Source organism: Necator americanus, chromosome IV, assembly GCF_031761385.1.
Source record: "Necator americanus strain Aroian chromosome IV, whole genome shotgun sequence".
Taxonomy (NCBI): domain Eukaryota; kingdom Metazoa; phylum Nematoda; class Chromadorea; order Rhabditida; family Ancylostomatidae; genus Necator; species Necator americanus.
In genome coordinates this window covers 6186310-6208576 of record NC_087374.1, presented here as the reverse complement: position 1 = coordinate 6208576, position 22267 = coordinate 6186310, and the positions used below count along the sequence as shown (strand labels likewise).

The 22267-nt window shown below is 39.6% G+C and overlaps 2 protein-coding genes across 2 annotated transcripts; one reads left to right on the top strand and one right to left on the bottom strand.

Moving 5' to 3' along the window:
• Positions 1 to 10151: 10151 nt before the first annotated feature.
• Positions 10152 to 13294, top strand: RB195_000494 (uncharacterized protein; the record flags this gene model as incomplete). The annotated part of the gene is made up of 7 exons (XM_064196876.1): positions 10152 to 10259; positions 10325 to 10474; positions 10555 to 10686; positions 11083 to 11189; positions 11508 to 11609; positions 13134 to 13194; positions 13247 to 13294. 7 exons carry the CDS (start codon positions 10152 to 10154, stop codon positions 13292 to 13294), a joined length of 708 nt encoding a protein of 235 aa, XP_064052757.1.
• A 2294-nt stretch (positions 13295 to 15588) lies between these two features.
• RB195_000493 (uncharacterized protein) lies at positions 15589 to 22081 on the bottom strand (the record flags this gene model as incomplete). Its single annotated transcript, XM_064196875.1, has 14 exons — positions 15589 to 15772; positions 15827 to 15916; positions 15973 to 16095; positions 16154 to 16228; positions 17713 to 17813; positions 17901 to 17976; positions 18108 to 18215; positions 18272 to 18435; positions 19192 to 19319; positions 19381 to 19464; positions 19540 to 19657; positions 20265 to 20366; positions 20759 to 20842; positions 21977 to 22081. The coding sequence occupies 14 exons, from the start codon at positions 22079 to 22081 to the stop codon at positions 15589 to 15591; spliced, it is 1542 nt and encodes a 513-aa protein (XP_064052756.1).
• Positions 22082 to 22267: the final 186 nt, after the last annotated feature.

Below are 22267 nucleotides of genomic sequence, written 5' to 3'. Positions count from 1 at the left end.
ACTACAAATTTCCTACGGGGTTCGGATAGATCAACAAAATTTTCACGTTTGAATATGTGGAAAACATCAGAGGGTGGAAGGCAAATGAAAGAATCAAACTCGTCCGTCCCTGCTTTTCTAGTCTCTACTTGATACGTTGACGTACACAACACGAGCAGCTTATTTCTGATATCTTAGAGCTCTGAGAAAGAGGATAAACGATGAAACTATGTGTGAATAAATATCTTCTTAGAACGAGTTTTAACATCACATGGAAAAAAAGATGGTCAAATGTCTGGAAGTTATGTCGCGGTTTGAACTTTGAAGAAGATTGAGCTGAGCGGTTCGAGTATGTTTTCGGATATCGCTCCGGATATAGGCCACAAATGATAGAAACTAGTGAATAAAAAGTAATAAGCATCAGGTATATCCGTCAGGATATATTTTTCTTGATGGAATGAAACCCATGATATGAAGGAAAGCGTGCACTTTTCCAGTTGTAGAAGCTCAACAGTAAGTGTTTCTGTTTGCCACCCACAGGTTTCCCAGCTACATAATGCCCTGCTCTTAAGTCTTCCTTAAAAACAGGGCATCATGTAGCTGGGGAACTTGTGGGAAAATATAGAATTTCCCAACTACGTCAGTTTCGTGATACGCTGTCTTTGATGAGGTGAAGTAGAGAGTTTTGGACAAAGACGTAAGGAATCTCCAGGTAGAGGTTTTGAAGGTAGATAGCTGTTTTAGTGTTTGAAAAATGTAACTGATTGTTCTTTCAGAAAGATGTTTGTTCAGAAAGTTTACTGCATTCATCTCTTCTTAAGGTAAAAAGGAAAAAAACAATGTTTGCCTACGAGGAGATACTGGGTGACTTTTGCTTTAGTATGGATCTGGGAGATCTCCAACTGGCACCAAATTTCAAGAATATTCTCGTCGTTGTGATTCGCTATGTATTCTAGCAGTTTTTTTTTTCATAGCTGTACATTTATTTCTATTCAACCAACCAAAAAACGTATATAGATATAATTTTTAGATCTGGAACGCTTCATTTTTGGGGAAATACTTACTTGAATACTTAATAATAAATGCATACTTAAATACCTGTAGGTGCACATTGGTGGAACCATTGACACTATCTTAGTTCCTTTCAGATTTTAGATTAGATTTTTTAAAGATTTTTTTCTCGGAAACTGAGTGTGTGCTGTACTCCTGCATCACTTCTGAGTCATTTATTCTGATTTTTCGAATTATCTAGGATCAACGTGGCACAAAAGATCAGGGAGATCGGCATAAAAGAGGCGGATCTCCAGATCCATACGACAATTCACGATTGCTGAATTGGAAAACACAAACATCAAGTCTAACTAGGAAATAGAAAATTAGAATTATTCACTACACCTTATTTTCTGCATATTTCCAGCGCCTGAGGAAGCACCATAAATTAAAAAAGTAGAATAAGATTTAGGTGCAGTTTTAGCTAAAAAGTATTCACTTAAATAGTTTGATGTATAAATAGTTTAATCTGATGTTTAATGCTTAATTAAGGAAACCTGTAATATTTTTTTACAAATAGGAAAGGAATCCTTGGTCTATTTTGTTACATGGTTGGGTGAGGCATTCTGTGAATATTAGAAAAGGAACAAAAAAGTTTTTTCACACAAATACATATTTCTTCTACTATACTACTATACTTACTACTATAACTTCTGAATTTTGTACCTGTGAGCATAAAACACTAGCTGTTAAATATTTACGCTTGTCCAGTTATTCTTGCCAATAATATACTATGGATCTAAAAATTAACAAAAATTAAATCAGCATAAAATAAAAAAAAACTCTTTCTTGTAGGGGAAAAAATGTCTTTCAAACCACATATTACAAAACGTCAAAGTTTTCTTTGCGTTTGCGCGAGTTTAAATTTAAAAAAAAAAAGACATTACTTATACATCAACCAAATAGAGGCAAACATCTACACGTGAGTGTCAATCAACGTGAACTAACTGATTTACGAAAATAGTTGTCTATACTAATTCACCCCGGCTTTCTCTCGTGGATGATCATTTTAATCAGGGTGAAATCTACCGTTGACTTGAATGAAGAAGTAGCTACGATGTCGAATTTTTACACGAGATTGCACCTCAACACCTGATGATGAAGATCCGAGGACATGGGAGGATTCCGGACCGTAAATGGTCCACGACCTCCCGACCAAGTCCCTCCAATAACCATCTGCGATATACATATTCTCAGCCAAATTTGGGTATTTGAACTGCAATTAAATTATTTTTGAATTAGTATTCGCATACAGGATCGTAGATTATGGAGGGGGGAGTGATTCTGCCCATTTCTTCCTAATTGCCGTAAAAAACGGCCCGGAAGATGCGGTACGTGCACAAGGCTGGCGCGCTCCAATCGAACTCGTTGTAGAAAGTAGCGCGCCGGAATGCTCGAAGCCGTATCTTCCGGGCCGTTTTTTAGGAAGAAATGGACGGGATTACCCCTTTCTCCGTAATCTACGATCCCGTTTACGAATACTCCATCTGAAATCCGTACCACCTCAGATTCGTGGGGTGATGCCTTTAAATCACTTAACGTTGAACACGCAAGTTCAAATAAAAAACACCATTATTTGTTGATATTTGCCCGATATTCTAAGGCGTTAATCGACAGGTTTCCGCTGCACAACCTGTTAATTAATGTGATTGATTAAAGAGCTAAGGTAAAGCGTTCTCGTGACAAGCCTTCAATTTTGCATTGCATTTTGCAATCGCTTCTGTTTGTCCTCGGTAAAACGGTCTTCGAGACGAATATTCAACTTCATGCAGTCATTCGTGCTCATCCTCAACCACACACGCATAAAAGAGATCCACATTAATTCTTTATTATCCATTTTTTTCTGCTGATTGCTTAAGAGTCACGAGTCTTTGGGGTGCGTCGTAGATCAGAAGGAAAAAAATTCACTTAAAAATAGGAAATATTACTCCCTTAATTGCAACATCGGTTCAAAACAACACCAATGTTATTTTTGAGGGATGCATTGTGCTGCTTAATCTTTGCGAGGAAAAATTGCCACATCCTGTTTGGTTCTGTCTACGTTGTTCTTATAATCCTTCTAGCTAAATTCTATAAGAATCTTTTTTTTTCAAGAAAATGTGATTGTTGTTCTTGATTTCGTGTCCTATGATTGTTTTTTACTTTTTCGTTTCTTCTTGTATGATTTCGAAGGAAAAAAAAACAAAGGAATTTATGCAGGCTCTCGTGAGGTCGTTGGCCTATTTCCAGAAGGAATAATTTTGTTGAGAACTTTCTTAGAGTATTGTAACCTTTTAGTGACCTCGTCTTCAGGCGCATCACCGTGAATCCTCCTTAATTCCGAATATGTTACTTGTTCACTGAGAAAATGAGCAAATAGTATTCAGGTGCAGTCAAGTGCAGGAGAATAAAAGGCTGGGGAAGAACGTTTTGAGAAATTAATTGAAGCGAAAAGGAAAAAAAAATGAAGTGAAAAAGGTACAGGTCTACCGCAGTTCACGGAGCTTCACAATGTTTGTTTATTTGTTTATTTGAAAACACTCATGTGGGTACCATAAAACAAACGCAAACAGGAACAGAGTTCACCAGAATTATCGTCCTATCATTATGTCGCAACGATTACAGTTTACAATCTTTTCAGAAGCATATCTCGTATTTTTCATATTCAGGCAAAATTTTTGCATTCAGTAACTATTTTGCCAGTAAGTATTTTTAATATAAGTAAAAATAATAAATAATAATAATAAATAATAAAAAGTAAAAATTAAAATAAAATAATATAAGTTAAGTAAAAATATTACATTAGTAAGTGTTTTTTTTTCCAACCATTGCCGTATATTTTCCTTTTAGTGAAGATATTTCATTGGGAACACTTCGAAAAACCTCAGAAATTCCTATTAATCAGATCATTTTTGATATTGAGCGTTGAGCTCAATGGTGTTTTCCGACCATTGAGGCCAGTCATAAAAAAACACTTTGTCGATAATTGTTAGAGTTTTATGCTGAGGGCGTAACTTGTGATAATAGATTTCATGAGGTAATAGTCGACCATTTCATCACTTCCAACTCAGCACTGATTTCTGCTGTTTTCCTTGCTAACGGAATAGTGTTAATGGTACGTTACATTTTGCGAATGTTGACAGCAGCACACATTTCGGCGTATTCCAGAGGGATTTCTTCATATAAATGTTAATTCGTGTAGATGTAATTTTTTTTTTTTTGAAATTATCTATGATTGGAACTTCAGAACATGATTCTGTTTTAGAAGAGAATGAAAAATAAATCCTTTAAAAATTGCCCTATTTTTTTTTGGAGGGAAGAGGTATTGCCTATGATCATGGATTGGATTTCGAGATTGCGGAAGCGAATGGAAAAAAAATCAAGGAACTTCTTTTGTTTCTTTGTTTGATGTACATACTTCCCAACACCCAGGTGCAACAACACGGCAAACCCAAATCTCAATAGCTTCAGTTACATAGCCTTGTTTTCGATTGGTTGAAAAATTAAATTATCATAAATTACCTAGCTGGAAATGGGAATCGATTGTAGGATTTATTTTGCTGATTATTCGCTATTATCCATGAAGTTTTGTTGATTATTCGCCATTTAGAGGCAGATCAAACTCACTTACCTATATGTCTCGAGTCTTGTCGGCACTAGTAATTAGTCCAAGTAGATGTATACTGATATGCAAATCTTAAGGACGTTTCGTATGTGATCTACCAAGTGAAATAGCTCGATGAAACTTGGACCATACATAGAAATAACTGTTACGGTATAGTACAGAAGGTAACATAAAAATACGCAATGAGATAAACAGAAATATCATTTTTATTCGACGACATTAGTTATGCCGAAGTCATCACGATTTATGATGGTTGCTTCAACATTAGAAAAAGGGAGAAATTGTTCTTAGCAAGATGTGTGATCTCTGTGGATAGCAAAGAATGCTCTGCATTGTACGCCCATCCTGGCCACAAGGTTGGTAAGGAGTTGTTGTGGTGGGGCGCTACAGTCTACAGTCGCGCTATAGTCACGCTGACCTCACACCATGTGACCTCCAGCTTTCTGTACAGAACTGCGAGACTTCTAGCAACATACTCGCACACTTTTATTCATTTCCACCGAGTTGTTCATATACTATGTTACTTTACTTATCTCGTTCTTAAGGACATCACCCCACGAATCTGGAGTGGTACGTATTTCCGGTGGAGTATTCGTATACGGCACTGTATATTATGAGGACGACGGTGATTCCGTTCATTTCTTCCTAATTTCCGTAGAAAACGGCCCGGAAGATACGGTTCCGAGCGTTCCGGCGCACTATTTTCTACAAGGAGTTCGATTGGAGCGCGCCAGCCTGTGTGGCGCCGCATCTTCCGGGCCGTTTTTTACGGCAATTAGGAAGAAATGGACGGAATCACCTCCCCCCCTCTCCATAATCCTACCATCCCGTGTACGAATACTCCACCTGAAATCTGTACCACCTCAGATTCGTGGTATGCTGCCTTTAAGTTTTCCATACCAATGAGTTAAAGCATCCGGAAGTTTTGAGACAGACAAACTGTTCCCGAGATTTCCTATTGTAACGATAACAGATTTCCCTGACAGATAATCGCAGGCGAACTCGCATTATCTCAGGCCCTCTAGCAATGCTTCTAACATCACTAGTACTTCAATCTCATACAGAATAGGGTTCTTTACAGTTACTGCATTTTTGAAATTCTTAGGTTTTTTTTTTCGTAGGTGACTTAATTATTGTGTGAAAGCTGAAGAAACCTACTCAATTGCTTACTGTTCAGGATGGTGTTGCATTTGATATTGTTTATGGAATATTGGTTATTCTAACAGCAATGGCTGTTCTCCTACTGTATTTCTTCATTCTAAAGGTAAATCTGCTTCTTGCTGGGAAATCCGAAATCCAGAGCACATCATTAGTTTATTTATTCACAAAGTCGGATGGAATCACAGTGAAAATCGTCCCAACAGATAATGGGACAGGAACTGCCATGACACAACGCCTAACGAAACGATAACCTTATCTTCAAAATGCTCAAAATCATATATTATTTTGCAACCATGTTTTTATCTTCGTTCATGTGTCAAGTTCAAGTTCATGTGCCAGCAGATCCAGCGCTTCTGAAAATTTAGGATTAGAATCATTCGCCTTCAACTGACCTCGCAGCTTAATTGCTCAAGGACAAAGTACACTGCTGATTCGAGGATGCGCCTACGCAGCCAACTTCAATTCCGAATAGTTTCAATTCATAAGCGAGATAAATGAGTGTTTAGCCAATGGTGCCATCTAAATCTACTTAAAGGCATCACTCCACGAATCTGAGGTGGTACGGATTTCAGGTGGAGTATTCGTATACGGGATAGCAGATTATGGAGAGTGGGGTGATTTCGTCCATTTCTTCCTAATTGCCGTAAAAAGCGGCCCGGAAGATACGACCTCAGGCGTCCTGGCGCACTATTTTCTACAAGGAGTTCGGCTGGAGCGCGCCAGCCTTTTGCGGTGCCGCATCTTTCGGGCCGTTTTTTACGCCAATACCCCCCCCTTCCCCCCATCCCTTAAACGAAAACTCCACCTGAAATCTTCTCCAATTCCGAATCGGGGGTCTTCAAACGACTGCGCGGGAGGTCAAGTCACGGCGCTAGCCCGCTGCCACCTCTGCCAAATCGGCGGCCCTTCACAAGCGTGAGGGCCTTTAGTGTTAAAAGGCACTCGGAGCTATTCGACCTGAGGTAAATGGGTGAAAGTGATAACTTCCACCTTCGCTGCACCTGTTTCACTGCCTATTCTAGGTTCAGATGTCTGTTAACTAAGGTAAGTTGCTTCTAGATATGTATTCTATGTTGTGACTTCTCTCTCTCACTTAAGTAGTTTTTATTTCTTGACATGTGCTAGCATGGAGTTGTTTTTGGCAGGAACGTTAATGATTCGTGGTTTCCACAACTCACAGCTGGCACGATCCTCTCTGTTCACGCATTCTTTATGTAGTTGAAAATTGGGTTTCTTCTACGAGATGTAGCCAGCCAGATGTCCCACACATTTCCAATTATGTTTATCCTTACCCTTTAGAAATTGCATTTCACCTTACCCTCCTTCTTCGTTGCTGAGATCATTCTATTTCTCCTTTGAGCTGCGCTGAATTGATTTTCAAATAATCGCTTTTAATTATTGAATTGCCGAAGATATGACTTTGAATTGCACGACTCCGAAATAAAGAGACTTTCAATAGCGATAACCATGTATTTAACAAATTGACACTCTTATAATGCCCAAAATAAAGTATAAGCCAAAGCAGATGGAGTGAAAAGAAATATGGACGTAGATGGAGCGTTGTAATACACAAAAATCACTATGAGTTTCGCAAAATCCTTAATTCGAACGGTTCCAAATCACTATCCCAGCAAAACAGTATGCTCTCCGAAAACCGTACCTTCGACTAGTCAATAATTGAAAGCGATTATTTGAAAATCAATTCAGCGCAGTTCAAAGGAGAAATAGAATTATCTCAGCAACGAAGGAAAGTAAACAAGGAAAGCAACCTTTAAAGGGGAGAGATAAACATAATTGGAAATGTGTGGGACATCTGGCTACATCTCGTAGAAGAAACCCAATTTTCAACTACATAAAGAATGCGTGAACAGAGAGGATCGTGCCAGCTGTGAGTTGTGGAAACCACGAATCATTAACGTTCCTGCCAAAAACAACTCCATGCTAGCACATGTCAAGAAATAAAGACTACTTAAGTGAGGGAGAAGTCACAACATAGAATACATATCTAGAAATAACTTACCTTAGTTAACATACATTTAAAGGCATCACCCCACGAATCTGAGGTGGTGCAGATTTCAGGTGGAGTATTCGTATACAGGATGGGAGACTACGGAGAGGGAGGTGATTCCGCCCATTTCTTGCTAATTGCCGTAAAAAACGGCCCGGAAGATCCCCCCAAAAAAATAGCCTTCCTTTTTAAAATTTTTTTTAAAAAATTTTGCCAAAAAAAATAAAAGCATTTTTTTCTTAAAATTTTTTTGGGAATTAAGAAAAAAAGGGGGGAATTCCCCCCATCTCCGTAGTCTCCCATCCCGTATACGAATACTCCACCTGAAATCTGCACCACCTCAGATTCGTGGGGTGATGCCTTTAAACCTAGAATAGGCAATGAAACAGGTGCAGCGAAGGTGGAAGTCACCACTTTCACCTGTTTACCTCAGGTCGAATAGCTACGAATGCCTTTTAACGCTAAAGGCCCTCACGCTTGTGAAGGGCCGCCGATTTGGCAGAAGTGGTAACGGGCTTCGAGCGCAGCCGCTTACGCGACTGTCCGTGCTTCATTCTTTCTGATTAGACTGAAAGCTGTGAACTCCACTGGTAATTCCTTCCACTCAAAGTATGTATTACATCGGTATTATACCTTTATCAGTATTACATTTCCAATAACTAGAGTTGAAAATATGGTAAGACATGCAGCCATTTGACTTTTGGCGCACTTGCTTAAAGGCATCACCCCACGAATCTGAGGTGGTGCAGATTTCAGGTGGAGTATTCGTATACGGGATGGGAGACTGTGGATAGAAGGGTGATTTCGTCCATTTCTTCCTAATTGCCGTAAAAAACGGCCCGAAAGATGCGGCACCGCACAAGGCTGGCGCGCTCCAGTCGAACTCCTTGTAGAAAATAGCGCGCCGGAGCGCTCGAAGCTGTATCTTCCGGGCCGTTTTTTTTTCCGGCAATTAGGAAAAAATGAACGAGGTCTCACTTGTGTCTGCAATCTACGATCATTTATAGTCTTTGACCATCGAAAATCCATATCACGTGAAATTCGTGGGATGATGCCTTTAAACAGTGGTGAGACCTTCATCAGTTCCAAATGAGCTGCATAGCTTAGTCCCATAGGATCACTTTTAGCACATCTATTAACGCAGGTGTATCAGAACTCAGACCATTTTGACCCGGATGTAACTACGTCCAGAGGAAACGATGGGAGAGTAATTTTCGTGCATCACCTAAATCATTCCATTTCCCTTTCTGTTTTTTTCTACTTTGTATTCCTTTGTATTTCCTGTTTTCTTTTATTGCTTTATTTTACAACTTATAAGTCTTGTTTTTTTAACTTTTAGCTCGGCAATCAGAGCCCACCTTTATTGTTCTCTTCAGTTGTTTACTTCCCCATTTCTCCCTTGCATGCTATTAATGTATGTTTTTCGTTCAGCTCTGGAGACTATATTAGTGACTTTATGTGATTCCTGATATGTTTTATAGGTTACACATTGCGAGTTTTGTGCTATTGAGTTAAAAATACTCCCTTGTGCTAGAAAGACTACTGTAGGTCACAAAAGAAAATAGTTGGCTCTGGTTTTTGTTCGTCACATTACTCAGAGCAATTATTTCTACTGACCAACGGCAATATTTTCCGAATCAACAGCATGCACCTACACATATGTCCACTTTCTCTTCCTGTTCTTTATAGTTGGAGTCTTGTTTTCGTAAAAAAAAAAGTATAATAAAATAAAATCTAACAGTTTGATCACGTTTAAAGAATTCCGGAGATCATAGGTGGGTTGCTATTGCAACGGTGATATAGTCGGGTCAAAACGACGCATAAAGCTCGTTGCAGTTAAAGGGATCACCCCACAAAAGTATATCTGTATCGGGTCGGAACTTATGAATACTGGAGTGGTTCCGCTCATCTCTCTCTGCGTCACTGTAGACAGATGGATCTAGAACGCTGTTTCTTATGACGTCCTCTATTGCAACGCAACACCCTTGCTCCCCGCCCCTGCCTGCGATTCGTCGAAAAACCATTCGGACGCCCCGATGAGCAATTCATTTCACTCGACGAATTGTAGGCGGGGGCGGGGCGCAAGGCTGGCGCGTTGCAATAGAGGACGTCATAAGAAACAGCGTTCTGGAGCCGTCTGTCTACAGTGATGCGGGGGAGATGAGCGGAACCACATCTGTATTCATCATGTACGATCCGATATAAGCATACCCCAACAAAAATCCATACCACTCCAGATTCGTGGGGTGATGCCTTTACGCAAACACCAGTGTTCGAAACAGTGTGGAGGAGCGCAGCGGTTAGGATCGATGAGGGACCCCGTGAAAGTGCCAGTCATCGTTGCAGTTCATGATATGGTCCCACCACGGTCGCAACCGCTACGCTCCACCGCGCCGCTTCGGGCGCAGCGTATTGCAGCGAGTTTCGTGTCGTTTCGACACGATTATTAGTCAACTGGTGAGTTAGGTCTAATGTTCTTTCCTCCTCTTACGGTTCCTCAATCAGCTATGTGTCTTCTTCAGGCGATTATATCAGACAGTGATATACGCAGCCTTACCGTATATCGATTTATCATCTTGCTCGCTGCGTGCGACATTGTTGGAGCCAGTATACATTGTGTAACTGGATTCGCACTGATATTTCCATCATTCTGGTCAATTACACTTGGCAACGTAAGCAATTACTGTATTATTTGATTATTGCTCGTATTCTACTTTGATTGGTTTTTTTGATATTATCGTTACTCGTTTAGTTCCTCGGCTCCGTTCTCATACCGTCGTATTTTTGCTATATTTTGACGGAATTCCTGTTATCATTCGTGCGATTTGTACAAATTTTGTATCCGAATTGTGCAGAAATACTGTTCAGTCCAAAAAGAGGAAAGGTATTTTATAGTCTTCACACATTTTCTTCTAAGGAGCTATAGGAGAATTCAATTTTGAAGTTTAACCAAGTTGTTATTCATTATATTTTACAGTACTGGTTAAGTATTGTGGCAGCTGTGTATCTGCCATACTTTGGTATAATGTTTTCTCCACTTTCAATGTGTTCTTATAATATTTCCTCATACACATGGGAATACGATCTCAGCCTACCGTTTTCATTCTTCTTCATGTATATTGAACAATACGTCCAGCAGTCTATGATTGCTTTATCATTTATTCTCTACGTTGTAATTTTTGCTGTCCTCTATAGAATGGTAAGGTCATTAAAATCGAAATATTCAAAGAAACTACAAATATTACATTCTAATAATTATAAAATGAACTAGTTATTGTAGGGAAACATCAATGGTGACAGCGCTCATCGAGAACGACGACTTATGTATCAAACATTTTTTGCGACCGCTTACGCTACGTGTCTCAACTTCACGTCGCATAATATAGGGTGTGTTTTGGTGGCAGACTATCTTTTGTTTGTTTGTTTATTTGTTTTTGTTCTTTTTTAAAGAAGAACATTACATTAACCTGCAGTCTCTTAGTTCTACAGTAGGGTCAAAACTACTTGCGATTGAGTAGGTGGCTGGGTTTAGAGGGAGCGAGTGGTGCTAGATCGCGACAATCCTAGTGAAGTTGGCGATGGTCCCACCTCGGTCCCAACCGTTAGCGCCACCGCATCACTTCAAGCGCAGCCGCTTACGCAACTACACCATTGTTCAGGTCGTTTTGATCCTACAATATCGGTGTTGTATTCAACTATTTATAGATGGATAAACAAAGGACGGCTGCCAGTAGTCTACGCTGCGTGCACGTACTTTTGGCTGCTTAATACTGCCGTTTATCCGCTAACATTTATTGTCATGAATAGGTTGGTGAATTAATTTCCGTAATGAGTATGGCTCCATTACCATCCAAGCAGTTATAATGAAGTTGTGTTCTTAATATTTCTTCGCAGTACCCATCACAAGGCTTCCCTCGTTAGAATACGGATAGGTAGATGTATTAGAAAGAAAAGAAACCTTAGATGTACGTTTCCTTCCTTCCAAAAATATGAATACCCCATTTTTGAAGAGAGGGTGAAGGCAAGAAAAAAAATTTTAATCCGTTACAACTACGGAGTATGATTTCCCCATCATTAGCGCTAATTCATTGCTTGTTCCACAGAACATTTGCTATTTCTACCAACAGTTCTCAGCATTTATTTACAGAGTACATCCACGAATTGTTTACTATGGAGATATCGAATAGATTCATTCAGATTTAGATTTTTTTTTATCATTTGAGGAATGAAAACCTTTGAAAATTAACGAGAGTTTTTTGAAGGTGACTACAATGTGTTGTGGTAGTAGCTTAGTTTTTCTGAAGGGATATTTCTAATGTTGGATTCTTTACAGTAATTCGTAGGGTTCTAGGAGTAGTTTGCAAGTATCACAGCGAAGCGACAACAAAAAGGTTATCTGAGCTTGTTTTTTAACCCGTTTGTTTTGTACAAGGGCAAGCTAGGTAATGGGCATTGTTGGTTCTTACGTCTTAAGAAAACATATCAGGTAAAGCTCCGCCCAGCGCTTAAAAGGTGTCACTACGTCAAGTTTCAAGCGAAGACGAATTTTCGCACATACAGCAGATACAAAAGTCTGTTTATTCTTTCAAAAATTAGAAGAACAAGACCAGAAGTTCCCCAACTACGTGGTTTCGTCAAACACTAATCAGCACGTTGTTTGCGAAAACGATCCTGTAAAATGAGATATTAAGAGAAAGAGTAACTTCAAGAAATTAAAATTTTGCGAATACTAACTGTAAACAACTTACTAGTAGGTTAGACGGATGAGTTGTTCCCTCGGTCGTTATTTTTGCATATTTCGTGCATATTGACAGCTCTGAGTACTGGTCATGTTTTAAATCTTTGGATTTGAGGGAGAAAGGTAGTTGTACCCATTCATCATAATACTTCTGAACAATTTCGGTCCCTACTAGTAGAGATCCCGGTCTCGAAAATTCACTGCCTGTATTCAGGTAAAATACAGCAAAGGATGTCGTATTGATTTTGATAAGCTGTACACGAAGTTGTTAAATAATTTTATTGGCTAACGTTTCGGCAGAATCTCTTTTCGTTTCGCTTCGGCAGCCTTCTTCAGAGCCTGAAATGGGCGATTCAATTTACAATTTAAACGACCAAAACTCTCCAAAACTAAACAGATAAACTACAGCTTATCAAAATCACTACGACATCCAACTACGTCGAGGTTCATTGAAAGTCGAACTTTTCAACAGCAAAGGATATTGAGTACTATCTCGGAGCACAAAAAACTTAATTGGAATGCACGTCATTCATCCGAAAACTTGTAGAGACGTAGAGCTCGGGAGAGCGGAATCTAACCGCTACCTATTCCAGAACGATGCGCCAGAAGATTATCAGCAGCCTACGATTCACGCGCTTGACGCCGAAGAAACTTGTAAGCTCCACAGAAGATTATCAGATAAACATTTATGAGTTGATTTTTGTAGGTCACGACAACGTTGAAGGTTATGCCGTCGAGCAGATCACTAGCTTGAGATGTCCAAAATTCAGCAATCAGTTCTTGCTTCTTTCGATGTACATACCGCACATTTTACAGGTATTAAAGAAGTAAAAAATATGTTTCCATTACTTAACGGAAGTTTATAGCCCAGGTGAGAATTAGTATAGAAGTTTTCACAAAGTTTCACTTCTGGAATAAGAGTCAATAGTGGCACACTGTCTGTCTCTCTCCTCTGGCTTACTCGTTGTACTTCTGGTTTTTGAACTACAGTCTTTTCTTCCTGTTCGTTGATTGACCCGTTTTTTTTTTTGAGTTGTTAGTCTAAATAAACATGGATTTGCTATGGAGAACAGGTGTGAATTGAAAATGTAGGCAAAATTAGAGTCGCTCACTCATTCAACTGGGATGGAATGAACTGTACATTCATTTAGCGCGTGGCAAGAGCCGAACCTTAGTGTTCGTGGGTCCACCGCTTTACGAGCTTTCAATTGTGCAGTAAGTGAAGGTCATTCCCTTAAGTACCTGCTCAGAACTGCAACATTCCATACATTCCAGCCACAGGCTCCACCACGCTGCCTTGAGCGCAGTCGCTTACGCAACTGCACCAAGTTCCATGTCATTTCGATCTGACTTTAGTTGATCAATGAATATGAGGATATTATGGAATTGCCAAAGCGTGAACCTTTTGATCCCATTATTGAAGTCGAAGCACTTGCACAAGAAGGTTTCTACACATTTCATCAGTTTCTAGAAGCACTTTTGAAATTCCGAAGCAACCTAAGAGGGATACAGACCATGTCGATCTTACCAAGGACAAAAAAAAATTGATGTAGTCAAAAAAGTGTACACCACAATAATTTCTAGACGTTTTCGTGAAATTAATTGTCTTTATCACCTATGTGATGCTTTCAATGAGAAGTCTCATGCACGTAATTTGAAGCAAACAGATGCATCCTCTTTTACTCACGTAAAGAATTATCTTACTTTTGGGAAGATTACAGATTATATATCACCTTACATCATAACATTTCTCCTCAAAAATATTGGGGATGAGGACAATCGACCCGTCGAGGATAATCCTCCTAGTTTTTTTCCCCCCTAGTTTTTTGTAGTCTTAATTGTCTCCATGTGAAATTGGAAATATATGCTTGAACTCTCACTACGTATTCTTCTCTTCATATTTCCTTGTAGCTGCGTAGTTCTCTATGTCTCTAGCCAGGATGCTCGGAAGCACTAGTGGAAAAATGTAATGAAAAATAATAAGTAGGTCTCTCTATCGTTTCCCCCTCTTAACACAAATATTCAGAATACTGAAATAATTTCATTACCAATACAAGCAAAGGCAGAACACATAAGGCAGTACAAAGAGCTACCAATATCGAAGTTTCAATACCCTTGAAACTTGAGCACAATTCATACTAGATAGTGGCTTTTACAACTGAGATACAGAAAGTATATTACTGTGTACGATGGATGGTGAAGAAAGTACTAAATGTATATTCTACATGTAAACTGTAGAATTGCAAACAGAGCTATTCCTAGTAAATCAGATCTTGTAATAATTAATTTTATGCCGCATTGAAAGCTGCTACAGTGTCTTGAAAAAAAGATAGCCTCACGCCCTAAGACACTAAATTAGCCGTATCAAGGTTTTGTTCTCTTGAAAGTCTTGAAAAGCTAATTCGTGATTCGTCGTGTCTGAACATCTTGAGCTGGTAGCATTAGTCTGTTTTATTTTAAAATATTACTCTTTTCCGAAAGTATCACGTTGCCATCACCTCAAAAGTCATGTCTTCTTTTTTTCCGCACTTTTATGTTAATTTTGCACTAGTTCTAATTCTTATTGTGCTAAAAGAATGAGAGCCTAGAGATTTTGAAATGTAGCAGATCGAAGTTCGAGGAAATTCAACTAAACTGTGAGACCGGGAAAAAGTTGATTTGAAATGGAAGCATCTGGTGGTTCGGTATTAGACAAAATGTTTAATTACGGGTATTCGGAGATGGCGTAACTGTTAATGCGAAATTGACCATAAATAATAAAATTCTGTGCTTTTGAGTGCGCTTGGGTGAGGCTATCTTTTTGTTATGTGCTGTAGTAAGAGGTAGTTACAACCGACCCACGCGTTGATCCGAGCTTTCGCGACGGACAGTGGTGTTTCGAAGCGCATGCCAACGCGCTATCGATCGGAACATGCGTCACAGAAGCAGGGCACTGCTGTCTTCTTTTGACGCGGACACGTCGCATCAGCCGGGTTGAACGGAATCGATGGCGAGTGTACATGTATATATTTTTGTATGCAACAGTAAAATTTACACTTTTTGTCTACGTCAGATATGTTCCGTCTCGCGATACACTTTTTCCTTCTGCCTAACTTCATCTAGAATACATTCAGTGTTGATTGGTACAGAATGAAGATTTTCATGTGGAAGAGCGTTCCGACGTGGAAAGAAGCAATGATTCAAGTCGTATTTCAGCATGTTAGGCACACGACTTGTGTAAACATCCGACAATCTGAAGTAAACAAAACCAAAATAGATCTGTAGGACTTTTGACTGATAATCGAACCTATTCAGTCTTCTTGAGAAATGAGTCATATTGTGGAATGTCCTGAATAAGGACCCAAACTGTGGGTTAAACAAGGATTTTGCACCTTCTCTGAAAGTATTTCAAGTTGAAAACCTGCTTGCGACACCTATACTTCAACCTATTACCTAAGGCGGCTCCGCTCATTCCTCCATTTACTGATTATTTCTGTGGACTCAGGATCCTCTTGAGCACCAGCTTGGTACTCTTCTATGATTGCTGTGAGCATCTCCAACCACTGGATATTTCTTCTGCAAACTTCCTAATAAATTTGCCAGAGCGATGTAAAGAAAAAAACTTGCAACAGACCTGTATACGTCATCGTTCTGAATTCTAATTTCGCGAGCAAGTTCAGGAACTACAGCAGCAGTACGCCATCCTAACCTTAAAAATCATTTGTGCAGTCAAAGATGAACGTATCTTGCCGGTCTGACGCATGACGTCTTTGACGAAAGCAAGAAGATGTAAGGGTACATTGATTCTCCCCGCATCGATCGGTGAAGCAACAATCGATAAAGCGATTGCTCTTCGGAGCTTTTTCTTACTCTTTCTACTTAATCTTCCTGGCTTGCATCATCAGATCTTCAATGACCGCTTCCGATGCAAGTGTACGTGCATTATAAGTAGAGATCGTCATCCTAGTTCTTTTCCGTTTCGGTGGCCTATATGACTCCTGCAACCCCGTCTTTCCTAGCGTTACCGTATCAGGCTTTCCTCCGGAACCAGGAGACTCCTTTCTATTAGTGTGACATGCAAAAAATTTTAAAACCCATGGGCAGGTTGCAAGCCTCTAGTCCCGTGAGTTTTTCGGAGAGCTTCCGTTCTGCTGGAGTGGACATATGGAGGTTATTTGTTGGAGGCGACATCAAACCGCCTTTCCTTCACCTTCCAGTCACTTGATTGCAGGTTTTTAGCCGAACCGACGAGCGGGATACAATCATGAGTCAATCTTGGGACAGCAAAAGCAGAGAGTCCGTCCCCTGAATCCACCCGCGTCTCAGAGAACCCACAAGGTTTGGTTCGCGAATAGCTCCTATCCAGTACGGTACGCGCCAGATAGCTTCGCGGTTAGCCGGTTGTGATCCCTCTAGTGAGTGAGATCCCTGGTTCCGTGTTTCCGTCTTTATCATTGCAACTATGCATGGTTAGGATTCGTCATAGTAATTCGTAACATTTTTTATGTTAGCATTTGCACCATCACTCTATCGACTACCGTCCCGTTCCCGCTCAGGACGTAATGGAATGTTCAGCGGTGACTGTGGGTGTAATTGCATTGCAGTCAAGTCAAAACCACCTAAAGCCTGGTGCAGTTTCGTAGATGTCTGCGCCCTAATTGGCAACTTATTCATTCATGGAGTTCGACCGGAGCAAGTGACGGTCTCTAGAGCAACTGCTACCTCAACTGCGCCACTGCGAGAGCAGCCGCTTATGCATTTCACCATATTGCAGTCGTTTCAATCCGACTGTACGAGGTTGAAATCAGAAAGAGATATCGGTGAGATCATAGGCAAGACCACCGTGAGGATTAGGAATGATCGTTGTGATGCCTCTGCATCTGTTCAGGTGTAGCTAAAATACACCTATTTTCATGGTTAAAAAGCTGCTAGGGTTTTATAAACGGTTTCGCTTTAAGTAGGGTGTGTGGCAGGACCTTCGCTCAGACACTCGGACGAATTATTCGAGCTACCGAGGGTCTCACATCAAACCCAACCGCTAACGTATTTGTACCAGGCTTCAGACCGTATTGACCTAACTGTACTTGCCACAGTATGTAGCACAGAACCAAATGAAGTTTAGTTTCGTTTTGTATGATTATAGGAAGTGACATAGAAGTGCAGCTAATTATTTCTTATTCAAAATTGACTAACCTCAAAACAGGATCTGCAAGATCTGTATAGATGTGGTCACCGAAATACAAAACTCCTTTTCCGATGAAGCCTGCGCGATTTGACAAATCATCGATGTTGCCCTGGAAGGAAAATATTTTAAAGAAATATCCAGTCCATTAATAATTCGCCATCATAGAATAATTCTATTTACTCCACTCCGCACGTACCCCACAATAAACCATCCCTTCTTCAAGACGTGAAACCTTCACAAACTTCACAACATTCTGTTCTGGGTCATATAATCTGGAAATTGACTTCATAATAACTGTTACTCTACATTTTTCACGAAATTTTTAGGTGTAAACTCCTTGAAATTTTTTTCCTTAGGAAAAAACTGAAAAAAAAAACTCCTAAAAAAATGAGGGTGAGCATACCGAAAAGGTTCGCGTCCATGAAAGAAGCCCGGTTTTTTTGCAGAAACAACAACGTATTTGAAGTACTTCCTCCAATCCGAACCTAACATGTACGTCATGCCGACATTTCTGAAAACTATACTGAAATTTCGGCCAGTGAACTGGTTATCGACATCTTCACATACATAAACGTAAAAGGACTGTTTGTGACGACAAATAGCTCCTTTCCAGAAGATTGCAATAGCTCGAGGTAATTTTTTAGCCCTTCATTTCGATGGATATAGACTTCCAGATTCTCGGAAACTTTTTGATACATTTCTCCGCTAACGTGTACTTGTTTAACACATTCCTGGAATGAAACATATAAATACTATTAGTACTTACTGCGCGAAGCACATAAGCATCGACTAAGAATGAATTTGGAAACAAAGTCATAAAGCTCAAAGGTAGCGCATCACAAAATTAATGTGATGTGGAGAATTCATGGAAATATGAAGTTCGGGGTGTAGATTACGAATATAAACGGCGTTCCGTTCAGTTTCCTCTAATCGTCCTTAAAAAAAAGCAGCGTGGAGAACGACGTTCTTTCTTATCAGGTGCGTAAGGACCCGTCACAATTGTGCACGCGCCGCACCCACGTGCGAGCGGTCGAGGATCAATGAGGTCTCCTCAGCTGCCTCTTCAAGCGAAACCAATAAATAGGCTGGTAAGAGGACTGGAGCATCTACAAAGGAGTGTGTTCTAACGTACCTCGTGGGAGCAAATACTGTGCCCACACCGTTTTTTTAGAGCGATTAGGGAGACCCTGAATGGGGCTGCGCATACATTTGAATGCCTCAAGCTCTATATTTTCCATAAGGTCTCCACACTACGGCAGTTTCGTGGTACGGTAACTTAAAAGTGCTAAGAAATTGGGATTTTCATCTGTACTGCAAAATATATTATGAGTCGGGAGCTAAAATTTATAATTCTTCTGTTCCTCACCGTTCGTAGAGTATGCTCTCAGATCTATTCAACTGTTTTGTAAGATATCAAACATGTATCCAGCCTGTTGGATAGCTCGTCGATAAAATCGAGAAGAAACCTCGGGATTTTTTTCGCTTACCGCTAAATCGTCATATAAACATTTTGGATCGAACACAATATTGTGTAAGTCGCAGTAATGTACTACGGTAGAAAGGAGTCCAGCCCATGGAAGCGAGAATAGATCTACTAGTTGTGGCATTTGTCGGCCTTAAACATAAAATATTAAGCTATGAGAGGACATATTCATTTAAAAACTATCAAATATCACCTTTAATCTCTGGGACATTAAAACCAGGGAATAACGCTTTCACTTCTTCGTCAGACAACCTTCTTCTACCTCTATATACAGCTCCTAAAAATAGAAGCAGACCTAATATGTGTCTGTGATCTTTTACATATAAGAATAGATAATACAAAGATGGCGAACCTTCTTGAATTTGAGAAAAAGCGTCCACCTTTAGAAGACAACAGCTTTGAATGTCGAAGTGCAATCCACGAATAGAGAATTCACGGTCATAAGGGATATTCAGGAGACCCGACGGATACTTAGGAAAGCAGAAAGTTATTTGCGAAAATGATATTTATAAACAAGGCAAAGTGAATGAAGCTCTTGTTCAGCTTAAAATGATAAACAGTTATATTTATGTCAACAAATTTTTTTCTCTTGAAATTATCATGTTGATGATGTAATAAGATCATCATCGTTTTTTAACACACAAAAAAATGAAGCAAGACGTTTTGAAACTAATGCTAACCATTAAAGCACTCTACGTGCAGTTTATGCGTGAGGGACAAGGAGTGGATAAGTGAAGATATATTAAATGTCAGAGTTTTACAATCTCCACAAAATTCAGGATATATAACATATTCACCGCACTCATCCTGCGCAGAGTATGCCCAGCCGGATGAGTGCGGTGCAGCAGCTGCGAATAAATAAAATAATAGTAATAAAATAAAATAAATAATAGATGTTTTCAGCTCACACTGTCGGCTTGTTTTACCATCTTCCCTCCCGCCGATCGGTTTCATTTGCCTCAAACGAAGCCGATCGGCGATTACTATAGTTTCTATGTGTGAAATGCAGACTAAGAAAGAATAGTTTCTCTTTTTTTTTTCGACTTCGAAGCTATTCACAAAGAGAACAGTGATTACCTTGAATTGTGAAATGAGTCGACGAAGAGCTAAATCGTAGATGAGCTCGTTGAGGTCACGGGTGTACACAGCAAGAGTATAGTCGTAGTCGAAACCGTACACCTGGAATGAATCAGTTATTATACTTTAGTCATTAGCAAATTCAGTTCTGTTAAGTTTTTTTTCAGAAGAAATATATAAACGAGAGAAGAAAAGAAGAAAAACAAATTATGTCGATAGTCCAATTTAGCAACAACCAAGATTGTTAACAAACTTTATTACGGCTAACGTTTCGGCGTCGTCGCCTTCGTCAGAGCCTGGAAAGTCAGATCATTTGTGATATATCCTCTCAAAACAAATTAAGCTTGACTGAACTGATAAACGAATGAGGGAATAATTAAAGTGTTCTCAGTTACTCATGTAAACTCTGCAATTACTCTTTATCATCCAGAATAATATGAAATACAATGTACATGAATGCCAACACTAAATCAAGCAGTAAAGAAATGTCTCACATCTATCGAGCCCAAATCAAGTTCGTTGTTGACGAAAACGGCACGAGGATCGACTCTTGGGACTATGCTGACATTTGCACATGCCTGGAAGGAAATAAGAGAAGGCGTAAAAAAATACAAATGCGTAGATCACAAATATTAATGGAGCTATCATCCACGGCATAGGCTAAACAATTGTTTTAGTAAGAAATTTCGGTTTTCAGCGCTTAGAATATATAAAAGCGATATGTAGTTTTTTTTTTCAAACTCCCATGATTTCTCATAAAAATTCTCGATTTTTATGATAATTTGTGACAACGGGAATTCTTGGGAATGATATAAAAATATTCTCTTTTCCCACCGAATTTCTCTCATTCCCCAAGGGTTTATGTGTTGTATTGTGCTCGTTGGCTTGATACCGCAACGTTTCAAACAGCATTCATTAGTGACAGCGTATCACGAAATCGACGTAGTACGGAAATTCCAGGGAAACGATATAGTTTGGGTTGTAAATAACGGAATCCAGTGTGACTATGCTCAACCCCTCTTCCCCCAATCGTCGTGAAAAAAAAACGGCTTGGAAGACCGGTTCTTTCCTACGAAGTAAGTTGGAACGCATAGGCACAACCCTGTGTACGCGACGCGTCCACGAAAATTCCTCGTTACCAGCCCATTCAAGTGAAACCAATGAATGTGGTGCTGAGGGGACCTGAACGTGTATATCTGGACGTGTTCTAACGTGCCTCGTAGGGACGAATGCCGCTCACACACCGTTTTTTCAGGACGATTAGGTGAAGTTGAACGGAGCCACGTTGGGTACCGTAAAACCGAATTCCACGAGTTCTCTGAGGTTTCTGTACTACGTCAGTGTTGTGATACTCCGCATTTAAAGAAAATTTCTCCAGAACTGTGTCATTTGCTTTCTCGTTTCACTAACGAAAGTGGTATTCTTTTCATGCGACATTCGAGACATGTTGTGCTAAAGAATACTAAAGGTTCCTCTAGTGAATTAAAACAGTATGCTGTTTCATACTACTACAATCCATAGGTGTTCGTATTCTAATCTAATAACGTTATTAATCTATTTCGCAACGAATCCTCTTGCTTATTACCGACCACAGGAAGTTGAATTTGAATGCAGTAGCTAATTGTATCCGGATCACAGCTCCAAAAACGCCGAGACAAAAGGAAAATCATACAGACAAAGGTATATATAATTGCAGAGCTGAAAACACTAACCTCTCGAGCCAATTCGTATATACGTGTGAGAGACTGAGCGTGAAGATATCTTCTTGGATTCAAAAGTGATAAAGCAACGGACGTACGTCGTAGTAAAGAGAACATTCACTAAGATGTGGGACTATTCACATGCACTCAAAGTGACAACATAAAATTACAAAAGGTACATATGCATCGCAAGCAACTATGTTATAAGGAACATAACACGGAATACGATCACATTGATGAAAAAGATTTTATCGGCAATCATAACAACAACGAAACAATAAGTTCGAAATTCGTAACAAAGAA